The sequence below is a fragment of the Lynx canadensis genome, chromosome A1 (genome assembly GCF_007474595.2).
Source record: "Lynx canadensis isolate LIC74 chromosome A1, mLynCan4.pri.v2, whole genome shotgun sequence".
Taxonomy (NCBI): domain Eukaryota; kingdom Metazoa; phylum Chordata; class Mammalia; order Carnivora; family Felidae; genus Lynx; species Lynx canadensis.
This window is the reverse complement of record NC_044303.2, coordinates 93,848,231-93,861,325: the sequence shown is the minus strand read 5'-3', so window position 1 is coordinate 93,861,325 and position 13,095 is coordinate 93,848,231. Positions and strand designations below refer to the sequence as shown.

The 13,095-nt window shown below is 40.9% G+C and overlaps 1 protein-coding gene across 1 annotated transcript in view; it reads left to right on the top strand.

The window, feature by feature from the left end:
• PGGT1B (protein geranylgeranyltransferase type I subunit beta) overlaps positions 1-13,095 on the top strand; it is a 72,273-nt gene that overhangs the window by 48,061 nt on the left and 11,117 nt on the right. The window contains exon 7 of the mRNA XM_030316777.2: positions 6,874-7,058. Coding sequence (XP_030172637.1) covers positions 6,874-7,058 — 185 coding nt within the window. The remainder of the gene's footprint in view (positions 1-6,873; positions 7,059-13,095) is intronic.

Genomic DNA, 13,095 nt, shown 5'->3' with positions numbered 1-13,095 from the left:
TGTGGAGTTTGGTGAGCTCTTTATAGATTTTGGATACTAGCCCTTTGTCCAATATGTCATTTGCAAATATCTTTTCCCATTCCGTTGGTTGCCTTTTAGTTTTGTTGGTTGTTCCTTTGCTGTGCAGAAGCTTTTTATCTTCATAAGGTCCCAGTAATTCACTTTTGCTTTTAATTCCCTTGCCTTTGGGGATGTGTCGAGTAAGAGATTGCTACGGCTGAGGTCAGAGAGGTCTTTTCCTGCTTTCTCCTCTAAGGTTTTGATGGTTTCCTGTCTCACATTTAGGTCCTTTATCCATTTTGAGTTTATTTTTGTAAATGGTGTGAGAAAGTGGTCTAGTTTCAACCTTCTGCATGTTGCTGTCCAGTTCTCCCAGCACCATTTGTTAAAGAGGCTGTCTTTTTTCCATTGGATGTTCTTTCCTGCTTTGTCAAAGATGAGTTGGCCATACGTTTGTGGGTCTAGTTCTGGGGTTTCTATTCTATTCCATTGGTCTGTGTGTCTGTTTTTGTGCCAATACCATGCTGTCTTGATGATTACAGCTTTGTAGTAGAGGCTAAAGTCTGGGATTGTGATGCCTCCTGCTTTGGTCTTCTTCTTCAAAATTCCTTTGGCTATTCGGGGCCTTTTGTGGTTCCATATGAATTTTAGGATTGCTTGTTCTAGTTTTGAGAAGAATGCTGGTGCAATTTTGATTGGGATTGCATTGAATGTGTAGATAGCTTTGGGTAGTATTGACATTTTGACAATATTTATTTTTCCAATCCATGAGCAGGGAATGTCTTTCCATTTCTTTAAGTCTTCTTCAATTACCTTCATAAGCTTTCTATAGTTTTCAGCATACAGATCCTTTACATCTTTGGTTAGATTTATTCCTAGGTATTTTATGCTTCTTGGTGCAATTGTGAATGGGATCATTTTCTTTATTTGTCTTTCTGTTGCTTCATTGTTAGTGTATAAGAATGCAACTGATTTCTGGACATTGATTTTGTATCCTGCAACTTTGCTGAATTCATGTATCAGTTCTAGCAGACTTTTGGTGGAGTCTATCGGATTTTCCATGTATAATATCATGTCATCTGCAAAAAGCGAAAGCTTGACTTCATCTTTGCCAATTTTGATGCCTTTGATTTCCTTTTGTTGTCTGATTGCTGATGCTAGAACTTCCAGCACTATGTTAAACAACAGCGGTGAGAGTGGGCATCCCTGTCGTGTTCCTGATCTCAGGGAAAAAGCTCTCAGTTTTTCCCCGTTGAGGATGATGTTAGCTGTGGGCTTTTCATAAATGGCTTTTATGATCTTTAAGTATGTTCCTTCTATCCCAACTTTCTCAAGGGTTTTTATTAAGAAAGGGTGCTGGATTTTGTCAAAGGCCTTTTCTGCATCGATTGACAGGATCATATGGTTCTTCTCTTTTTTTTTGTTAATGTGATGTATCACGTTGATTGATTTGCGAATGTTGAACCAGCCCTGCATCCCAGGAATGAATCCCACTTGATCATGGTGAATAATTCTTTTTATATGCTGTTGAATTCGATTTGCTAGTATCTTATTGAGAATTTTTGCATCCATATTCATCAGGGATATTGGCCTGTAGTTCTCTTTTTTTACTGGGTCTCTGTCTGGTTTAGGAATCAAAGTAATACTGGCTTCATAGAATGAGTCTGGAAGTTTTCCTTCCCTTTCTATTTCTTGGAATAGCTTGAGAAGGATAGGTATTATCTCTGCTTTAAACGTCTGGTAGAACTCCCCTGGGAAGCCATCTGGTCCTGGACTCTTATTTGTTGGGAGATTTTTGATAACCGATTCAATTTCTTCGCTGGTTATGGGTCTGTTCAAGCTTTCTATTTCCTCCTGATTGAGTTTTGGAAGAGTGTGGGTGTTCAGGAATTTGTCCATTTCTTCCAGGTTGTCCAATTTGTTGGCATATAATTTTTCATAGTATTCCCTGATAATTGTTTGTATCTCTGAGGGATTGGTTGTAATAATTCCATTTTCATTCATGATTTTATCTATTTGGGTCATCTCCCTTTTCTTTTTGAGAAGCCTGGCTAGAGGTTTGTCAATTGTGTTTATTTTTCCAAAAACCAACTCTTGGTTTCGTTGATCTGCTCTACAGTTTTTTTAGATTCTATATTGTTTATTTCTGCTCTGATCTTTATTATTTCTCTTCTTCTGCTGGGTTTAGGCTGCCTTTGCTGTTCTGCTTCTAGTTCCTTTAGGTGTGCTGTTAGATTTTTGTATTTGGGATTTTTCTTGTTTCTTGAGATAGGCCTGGATTGCAATGTATTTTCCTCTCAGGACTGCCTTCGCTGCGTCCCAAAGCGTTTGGATTGTTGTATTTTCATTTTCGTTTGTTTCCATATATTTTTTGATTTCTTCTCTAATTGCCTGGTTGACCCACTCATTCGTTAGTAGGGTGTTCTTTAACCTCCACGCTTTTGGAGGTTTTCCAGACTTTTCCTGTGGTTGATTTCAAGCTTCATAGCATTGTGGTCTGAAAGTATGCATGGTATAATTTCAATTCTTGTAAACTTATGAAGGGCTGTTTTGTGACCCAGTATATGATCTATCTTGGAGAATGTTCCATGTGCACTCGAGAAGAAAGTATATTCTGTTGCTTTGGGATGCAGAGTTCTAAATATATCTGTCAAGTCCATCTGATCCAATGTCTCATTCAGGGCCCTTGTTTCTTTATTGACCGTGTGTCTAGATGATCTATCCATTTCTGTAAGTGGGGTGTTAAAGTCCCCTGCAATTACCACATTCTTATCAATAAGGTTGCTTCTGTTTATGAGTAATTGTTTTATATACTTGGGGGCTCCGGTATTCGGCGCATAGACATTTATAATTGTTAGCTCTTCCTGATGGGTAGACCCTGTAACTATTATATAATGTCCTTCTTCATCTCTTGTTACAGCCTTTAATTTAAAGTCTAGTTTGTCTGATATAAGTATGGCTACTCCAGCTTTCTTTTGGCTTCCAGTAGCATGATAAATAGTTCTCCATCCCCTCACTCTGAATCTAAAGGTGTCCTCAGGTCTAAAATGAGTCTCTTGTAGACAGCAAATAGATGGGTCTTGTTTTTTTATCCATTCTGATACCCTATGTCTTTTGGTTGGCGCATTTAATCCGTTTACATTCAGTGTTATTATAGAAAGATACGGGTTTAGAGTCATTGTGATGTCTGTATGTTTTATGCTTGTAGTGATGTCTCTGGTACTTTGTCTCACAGGGTCCCCCTTAGGATCTCTTGTAGGGCTGGTTTAGTGGTGACAAATTCCTTCAGTTTTTGTTTGTTTGGGAAGACCTTTATCTCTCCTTCTATTCTAAATGACAGACTTGCTGGATAAAGGATTCTCGGCTGCATATTTTTGCTGTCTAGCACCCTGAAAATCTCGTGCCAATTCTTTCTGGCCTGCCAAGTTTCAAAAGAGAGATCAGTCACGAGTCTTATAGGTCTCCCTTTATATGTGAGGGCACGTTTACCCCTTGCTGCTTTCAGAATTTTCTCTTTATCCTTGTATTTTGCCAGTTTCACTATGATATGTCGTGCAGAAGATCGATTCAAGTTACGTCTGAAGGGAGTTCTCTGTGCCTCTTGGATTTCAATGCCTTTTTCCTTCCCCAGTTCAGGGAAGTTCTCAGCTATTATTTCTTCAAGTACCCCTTCAGCACCTTTCCCTCTCTCTTCCTCCTCTGGAATACCAATTATGCGTATATTATTTCTTTTTAGTGTATCACTTAGTTCTCTAATTTTCCCCTCATACTCCTGGATTTTTTTATCTCTCTTTTTCTCAGCTTCCTCTTTTTCCATAACTTTATCTTCTAGTTCACCTATTCTCTCTTCTGCCTCTTCCATCCGAGCTGTGGTGGTTTGCATTTTGTTTTGCATTTCCTTTAAAGCGTTTTTCAGCTCCTCATGACTGTTCCTTAGTCCCTTGATCTCTGTAGCAAGAGATTCTCTGCTGTCCTGTATACTGTTTTCCAGCCCAGCGATTAATTTTATGACTATTATTCTAAATTCACTTTCTGTTATATTATTTAAATCCTTTTTGATCAGCTCATTAGCTGTTGTTATTTCCTGGAGATTCTTCTGAGGGGAATTCTTCCGCTTGGTCATTTTGGATAGTCCCTGGTGTGGTGAGGACCTGCAGGGCACTTCCCCTGTGCTGTGGTGTATAACTGGAGTTGGTGGGCGGGGCCGCAGTCAGTCCTGATGTCTGCCCCCAGCCCACCGCTGGGGCCACAGTCAGACTGGTGTGTGCCTTCTCTTCCCCTCTCCTAGGGGCGGGATTCACTGTGGGGTGGCGTGGCCCGTCTGGGCTACTTGCACACTGCCAGGCTTGTGATGCTGGGGATCTGGCGTATTAGCTGGGGTGGGAAGGCAAGGTGCACGGCGGGAGGGGGGGCAGGCTTAGCTCGCTTCTCCTTAGGTGATCCACTTCAGGAGGGGCCCTGTGGCAGCCGGAGGGAGTCAGATCCGCTGCCGGAGGTTTGGCTCCGCAGAAGCACAGAGTTGGGTGTTTGCGCGGAGCGAGCAATTTCCCCTGGCCGGAACCGGTTCCCTTTGGGATTTTGGCTGGGGGATGGGCGGGGGAGATGGCGCTGGCGAGCGCCTTTGTTCCCCGCCAAACTGAGCTCTGTCGTCCGGGGGCTCCGCAGCTCACCCTCCCTTTGTCCTCCAGCCTTCCCGCTTTCCGAGCAGAGCTGTTAACTTATGACCTCCCAGACGCTAAGTCGCGCTTGCTGTCGGAACACAGTCCGTCAGGCCCCTCCGCTTTTGCAAGCCGGACTCGAGGGCTCTGCTTGGCTGGCGAGCCGCCCCTCTGCCCCGGCTCCCTCCCGCCAGTCCGTGGAGCACGCACCGCCTCGCCGCCCTTCCTACCCTCTTCCGTGGGCCTCTCGTCTGCACTTGGGTCCGGTGACTCCGTTCTGCTAATCCTCTGGCGGTTTTCTGGGTTATTTAGGCAGGTGTAGGTGGAATCTAAGTGATCAGCAGGACGCGCGGTGAGCCCAGCGTCCTCCTACGCCGCCATCTTCCTGCGCCTCTTGACTTTGTTTTTAAAATTTTATTTAAGTAATCTCTCCACCCACTGTGGGACTTGAACTCAGGACCCTGAGATGAAGAGTCACATGCTTCTCTGACTGAGCTAGCCAGGCCCCCTTACTTTTTTGTAGTTAATGAATATTTGTTATCTTTTGGAGACTTTATTTTTAATGATGTAATGACACCTGAAGTCGTGGCCAGGTTGTCATGAAAGAGAAAGTGAAATTGGTGGGTTACTAAAGAGGCAATAAAATTAGTTGCTTAATAGGAATTATTCTAAAAGGTTATTATAAATTTGTTTTATTTTTCTAATTCATTCATGACTAACATAGATCTCTCAAGTCACTGGAAAAAATTCTGAAGATTAAATAGTATCATTGTTTTATTTTATTGAGAGAGAGGGCACAGGTGAGCGAGGGGCCGAGGTGGGGGGGGGGGGGGGTTGAGAGAGAAAGAGTGAGAGAGAGAGAGAGAGAGAAATGGGCTTCACCCGAAGTGGGGCTCGAGTTCACCCAAAGCGGGGCTCGATCTTACAAACCGTGAGATCATGACCTGAGCTGAAGTCAGATGCTTAACGACTGAGCCACCCAGGCACCCTGGCAGTGACTTTTTTTAATGTGATGGCTGCCCTGAGTTTTCTAGACGGAATGTGCACTTTCCTTTGCCAGAGAATGCATGCAAGCATTGGAACAGCAAAAGGAAGTTGAAGGAGGAAAGGAAAGGAAAGGAAAGGATGAAGCATATTAGAAACCATCCATCTATATTGCTGAAATTCATCACTAGCTGAAGTCGTGATAAATTGGAAATATAAGTATTTTCATATTGTTTGGACTTGACAGCAGATAGTGCCGGTGCAAAGTTGTTTCTTTTCCTTTGTGGAAAAAGACTGACTTTTCAATTCCAAAGGAAAGCAATCACCTTTCCAAGTGTATTGGTTTCCTGTTGCTGCTGTAACATTTTTGCCTCAAACTTAGGGGTATAAAACAACACAAATGTATTCTCTTGCAGTTCTGGAAGACAAGTCTGAACCTCCTCTGTAGTTTAATCTCCCTCTGCCCCACTTCATAAGGACACTGTGGTTGCATTTAGGGCCCTCCTAGATAGTCCAAGACAATCCCTCCAACGAGAGATCTGTGATCACATTTGCAAAGTCCTTCTTGCCATAGGAGTAACATTGACGTGGTCCAGGCATTAGGGCCTGGACATGTCTCTCTTTGGGGTGCGTCCTTCAATCTACCACAGTGAATGGGACTCACTGTGCATGTCTTTCCTGATAGGCTTTTCTCCTCGCCCTGCCCCCAGCACCCTCGCTCAGACTTTCCTTCCTTAAATTTTTTAAGCTGAGTAGGTCTTTCTGCATATCCGCTTCTAGCTTGTCTGTGCTACATGTCATAATTAGTCTGTAGTCTCAGGCAGGTGGCACCACGGTTCATGAGCATTGGGCCATCTTCAGAGGAATTAAATCAGACTTGGGTGACAGAGACCTGGACAGGGAGGAGTTGTCCTAGGTTTGAGTTTCAGCCCTTCCATTAAACCGTGTAATTTTGAACATGTTCCTCCCAAGTCTTTTGTTTTTCATAAGTAGAGTATTTCTTACAGCTACATATTATTTTCAGTCATTTTCTGTTTCTTCAAATTAATATTGAAGACTTCAGTGCTTTGTGGTTATTTTAAAGGTGTAATTAATTGTCTTCTAAATTTACTAGTATCTGACTGTCTTCTAGAATTCTGTAACCACTATTTTTTTTTTCCTCGGCCATTTTATACTGTTTTCCCTGGGTATCTAGTTGAAGTTTGAAGTATTGTGTGGTTTCAATTAACAGGAGGATCGACTTTTTGTGGCATTGCATCACTGTGTCTGATGGGTAAACTAGAAGAAGTTTTTTCAGAAAAAGAATTGAACCGGATAAAGAGGTGGTGTATAATGAGGCAACAAAATGGTTATCATGGAAGACCTAATAAGCCCGTAGACACCTGTTACTCTTTTTGGGTAGGAGCAACTCTAAAGGTAAGAGAAAAAAGTCAAATTGAGAAACCTGTGCTATGTGTTGATGTAAACTGCGCTCTAGAAGGTTTGGTCTTTGTCATGTTCATTAAATACTGCTACATTCTGGGACGCCTGGGTGGCTCAGTCGGTTAAGTGTCCGACTTTGACTGAGGTCATGATCTCGCGGTCCGTGAGTTCGAGAGTCGTGTCAGGCTCTGTGCTGACAGCTCAGAGCCTGGAGCCTGTTCCAGATTCTGTGTCTCCCTCTCTCTGTGACCCTCCCCCGTTCATGCTCTGTCTCGCTCTGTCTCAAAAATAAATAAATGTTAAAAAAAAAAAATTTTAAATACTGCTACATTCAGGCCGCTTCATTTTTTCTGCTGCTCAGGCAAAGCTACTCTATGTATGGCTTTTTCCATAGAGTTCATTACCTGTTGTGCTTCTTGAAAATTTCCATTCTTATAAAACTTAAGTGGCCTAGAACGTAGTAAAAAAGCGTAAGGTACAAGGTATAAGGTCGTAAGAAACTGGTTACCATAAATGACCAGTGGTCTCTCTAGAGTAGGGCTCTGTCTGAACATGATCCCAAAAAAGGCTTTATGGGAAGTTTATTAATCTGAAAAGATAAACCACTGGGTCATTTCTTTAAAAACTATTTGTGATTTTTAGTTTGTTTATCAGTTTATTTGCCTAACCCCAACGGATTGACATTTTTCTCCATCTCTTACCTTTTGTCATACCTAATGCCATAAGGTTATGAGCCACTAAGTACCCACAAGTTTTCTCTATCTTGAGTTGCCTTTTCGCTTTTAAAATATATAGTTTAATTCTGATACTCTGAATCTAACAAAAGTCCATCATCTTTTATGTAATATCCTATTTTCTAAAATTTGAAGTTCTGAAACAGAAGATATAAACTGAGTATATCTCCCTCTCCTCACTTCTATTGCCATTCCTCAAGTGTACCCCTTGATTTTAATTAGGAAAATCTCAAATATATTAAAAGTAGAACAGTGTAATGAACCCCTGTGTGTCCACACAGTAGAATTATCAGCTTTTGTCCACAAAGACAGCCAGTCTTATCCATATTCCAGCTCCCTTCCCTCCCCATCACTGTATTATTTTAGGGCAGATTCCAGATACCATTTTTCATATTATCTGGAAAATTTTCAGTGTAATTCCTGACTAGAAATAACTTTCTAAGAAACAAAACTATGGTGTCATTATCACATCTGAAAAATCAACCACAATTCCATGAAATCATTAACTATCTAGTCAGTGATTATGTATATTTCCTATTGCATCACGTCAAGAGGCACATAATTTCTGTTTATCTCCCTGTGATCAAAGTGCTCCAGAATCGTCAAACCTGATTTATCTACCGTAAAGTTCCCCATCAGCGTTTTTTCTTTCTTTTATGGTGGCGTACTATACATAATATAATATTTATCAGTTTAACGATTTGTAAGAATACAATCTGGTGGTATTAGGTATACATTCACAGTGTTATGGAACCCTCACCACTGTCTATACCCAAAACTTTGGTTATCCTCAGTATAAACTCTGTACTCGCTCCTTCCCCTAGCCCCTGGTGACCTCTGTTCTACTTTCTATGAATTTGCCTATTCTTGGGACATTGTATAAGTGGCATCACACAATATGTGCCCTTCTGTGTCTGGCTTATTTCACTTAGCATAATGCTCTCAGGATCCATCCATGTTGTAGCATATATCAAAATTTAATTCTTTTTACGGCTGATTAATATGCTGTTGTACGTTTATACCACAGTTTATTCATCTGTTGATGGACATGGTTTATTTCCACATTTTAGCTCTTGTGAATAAGGCAGCTCTGGACATTGGTGTACAAATAACTGACTTTCTTCTTTCATTTCTTTTGGATATTAGGAATGGAATTGCTGGATCTTATGATAGTTCTATGTTTAACTTTTTGAGAAACTGCCATACTGTTTCCCACAGTGAGGGTGTGCACCATGTTACATTCCTGCTAGCGGTATATGAGGGTTCCAGTTTCTCTATATGATCAATAACGCTTGATTTTTCTGTTTGGTTTTGGTTTTTTAATGGCCACGCCAGTGGGTGTGAAGTGGCATCTCATTGCAGTTTTGATTTGCATTTCCCTAATGATTAGTGACACTGAGCCTCTTTTGATGTGCTTATGGGCCATTTGTGTGTCTTTGGCAAAATTTTTATTCAGGGACTTTGTCCATTTTTTAATCATGTTGTTAGGTTTTTTGTTGATGGGTTGTAGGGGTTCTTCAGGCATTCTGGATATTAATGCCTTATCAAGTTCTGTGATATACACCTATTTTTTTCCCATTCTGTGGTTGCTTGTAACTTTGTTGATGTTCTTTGATGTATAAAAGTTTCTAATTTTGATGAAGTCCAGTTTATCTGTTTTTTTCTTGTGTTGCCTGTGGTTTTGGTTGTCCTATCTATGAAGTCACTGCCAAAGCCAATGTCATAAAGATTTTCCCCAGTATTTTCTTCCAAGAGTTTTATAGTTTTAGCCTTGAGTTTTAGGTCTGATGCATTTTGAGTTAATTTTTGTATATGGTATAAAAATGAGAGCTCAACTTCATTATTTTACAGGTGGATATCCAGCTTTTCCAGGACTATTTGTTGAAAAGACTGTTCTTTGTCCCATTAAATGGCCTTAGGACCCTTGTTGAAAATAAGCTGAGCATATGCATGTGGTTTTTTTGGTTTCGCTTTGTTTTTGTTTTTTTTGTGGGTTCTCTGTTCCTTTGGTCTGTGTGTCCCTACTCCAGTCTCCTCCTGTTTTAATTATTGCAGCTTTGTAGTAAAATTCAGAGCCAGAAAGTATGAGTCCTTCAACTTTATTCTTTTTCAGTATTGTTTGGGCCCTGAATACAGGGCACCTTGCAATCTCGTAATGAATTTGAGAACTGGCTTTTCCGTTTCTTACCAAAAAGGCTATTGACATTTTGATAAATATTGCATTGAATCTGAAGATCATTTTTGGTAGTATTGACTTTTAACAGTGTTAAATCCTCCTTTAATGAGCATCCATTTACTTAGATCTTTCATTTCTTTCAGCAGTATTTTGTAGTCCTTGATCAGTTTATTCCCAAATATTGAATTATTTTATATGTCATTGTAAATAGAATTGATTTCATAATTTCTTTTTGGATTGTTTGTTGCTGGTGTATAAAAAAACCTCACCGGGGGCGCCTGGGTGGCGCAGTCGGTTAAGCGTCCGACTTCAGCCAGGTCACGATCTCGCGGTCCGTGAGTTCGAGCCCCGCGTCAGGCTCTGGGCTGATGGCTCGGAGCCTGGAGCCTGTTTCTGATTCTGTGTCTCCCTCTCTCTCTGCCCCTCCCCCGTTCATGCTCTGTCTCTCTCTGTCCCAAAAATAAATAAACGTTGAAAAAAAAAATTTTTTTAAAAATAAAAAAACCTCACCATTTTTTTTTAATTTTCTTTTTTTAATGTTTATTTATTTTTGAGAGACAGAGACAGCATGAGCAGGGGAGGGGCAGAGAGAGAGGGAGACATAGAACATGAAGCGGGCTCCAGGCTCCAAGCTGTCAGCACAGATCCCGATGTAGGGCTCGAACCCACGAGCCGTGAGATCACGACTGAACTGAAGTTGGACAGTTAACCGACTGAGCCACCCAGGCACCCCTAGTTTTTCTTTTTTTTTTACAGAATCATTTTAACAGCCATTGGGGTTAACATATTTTATGTTGTTAATGTTTAACAAGAGCGCAAGTGGGGGAGAGGGGCAAAGAGAGGGAGGGAGGGGGAGAGAGAGGAAAAGATGGAGGGGGAGAGAGAGAGAGAGAGAGAGAGAGAGAGAGAATATGAATATGAATATGAATATGAATCCCAAGTAGGCTCAACGCTCAGCACAATTCCTGATGTGGTGCTCAATCCCACAACCCTGGGATGATGACCTGAGCCGAAATCAAGAGTAGGATGCTCAACCAACTGAGCCACCCACGCCCCCCAACATATTTTATGTTTTAATCTAATACATTGTTCTTTTTGACGCTCAGATTGTACCATTTTAGCCAGTTGAAGCTCCTTCATGTTGGCTCTTGAGTCTTTTGGATATGACCTTGGTACAGTCTATGACCACTTTCTGAAAACAACCATTTTTAAGCATCTTTAAATTTTTTAATTCTTACGGATATCACCATAGCTTTAACTGATTTTTAAAAAAAAATTTTTTTTATTGTTTATTTTTGAGACAGAGACAGAACATGGATAGGGGAGGGTCAGAGAGAGGGAGACACAGAATCTGAAGCAGGCTCCAGGCTCCAAGCTGTCAGCACAGAGCCCGACGTGGGGCTTGAACCCCCAAACTGAGAGATCATGACCTGAGCCGAAGTCAGACACTTAACCGACTGAGCCACCCAGGTGCCCCAGCTTTGACTTTAACTGATTTCTTGACTTGTCTTTAGACATTATCTTTGATTCCTCACATGAAAAATGAAGATTTAGCCTTCCTTTTTTAAAACAAATTGTTACTGGTTATTTATTTTTTAGTTCTGAACCTTTTCCTCTTTACACCTTTTAATTCTGTCATAGTACCTTTATTTTTATAATGTCAAGTAACATATTTTATTCAGCAACAATAATCACATATTTTATGTTTTGCCTGTAGGTTGATTACAAAATTTGAAAACTAAAGGGATGGCCCAGTCTGTTCAGTGTCCCCAACTTTTGATTTCAGCTCAGTTCATGATCTCATGGTTCATGGGTTCAGGCCCCCATGTGGGGCTCTTGCACTTGACAGCATGGAGCCTGCTTGGGATTCTGTCTCTCTGACCGACTCTCTCTCTCTCTCTCTCTCTCTCTCTCTCAAAATAAATAAACTTAAATAAAATAAAATTAGAAAACCAAGAATCAGCACTTACTGTGACCATGTAAATATTGTTTATTGCTGAACCAAGTACAATGTTAAGATTATATAGTTTCTTCTTTTTATGTAATGACCTATATGCCACTTGATGGAAAATCTTTCTAGCTGGTGGATTTCTTTTTTAATGTTTACTTTTGAGAGAGAGCGTGTGCATGAGCGCATACAAGCGCAAGTGGGGAAAGCGTGGCGGGGGGAGGACAGAGGATCCGAAGTGGCTCTGTGCTGACAGCAAGCAGTGAGCCCAGCCCAATGTGGAGCTTGAACTCAAGAACCATGAGATCATAAGCTGAATTGAAGTGTGACGCTCAGCCAGCTGAACCACCTAGCCCTAGTTGGTGGATTGTAGAGTCTCTTTCCTTACATTGTATTAACTAAGTTAAAAGAGTGAATAAGTATGTTTCTTATTTGTATCATAATTGTTCTAGGCTTTGTTTTTCTTTTTTTTGAGAAATGCTTCTTTAATCACTAATATCTTGTATGGCTGTCTGATTTATTAACATACTTTCAGCTGCTTTGTGTCTTACAGAAGTTTTTTGAACTCCCTTGCTACTACTCCACCCCCACCCCTATTCATGGTTTGATTTATTCTTTTTTTTTTCTATTTAATGGGATCTTGAGAGAGATCACAAATACATGTCCTAAAACTTAAAGCTACATAGTTTTGTTTTGTTTTTTTTTAACGCTTACTTATTTTTGAGAGAGAGAGAGACAGACAGATGGTGTGAGGAAGCGAGGGGCAGAGAGAGACGGAGACACAGAATCTGAAGCAGGCTCCAGGCTCTGAGCTGTCAGCAGAGCCCGACATGGGACTCGAACCTGCGAACCGCGAGATCATGACCCGAGCCGAAGTCGGACACTTAACCGACTGAGCCACCCAGGTGCCCCAAGCTACATAGTTTTTTTGATGCTAAAATTACACTTCCTGATTACAGAGCTTTAATTTTTTACTACTCTCAAAATTGTCCATAGCACCTGGTTAATAATTTCTGTTGCTCTTTTTTGAAATATTTTTGGTTTAAGTTACTACCAGTATATAACAAAGAGCCTACCATAAGAATTGTAAAAGCCTATCATAAGAATTAAAATATGGGTACATAAAATTGCACTTTTAAGATGACTGATTAAGGGGCGCCTGGGTGGCTCAGT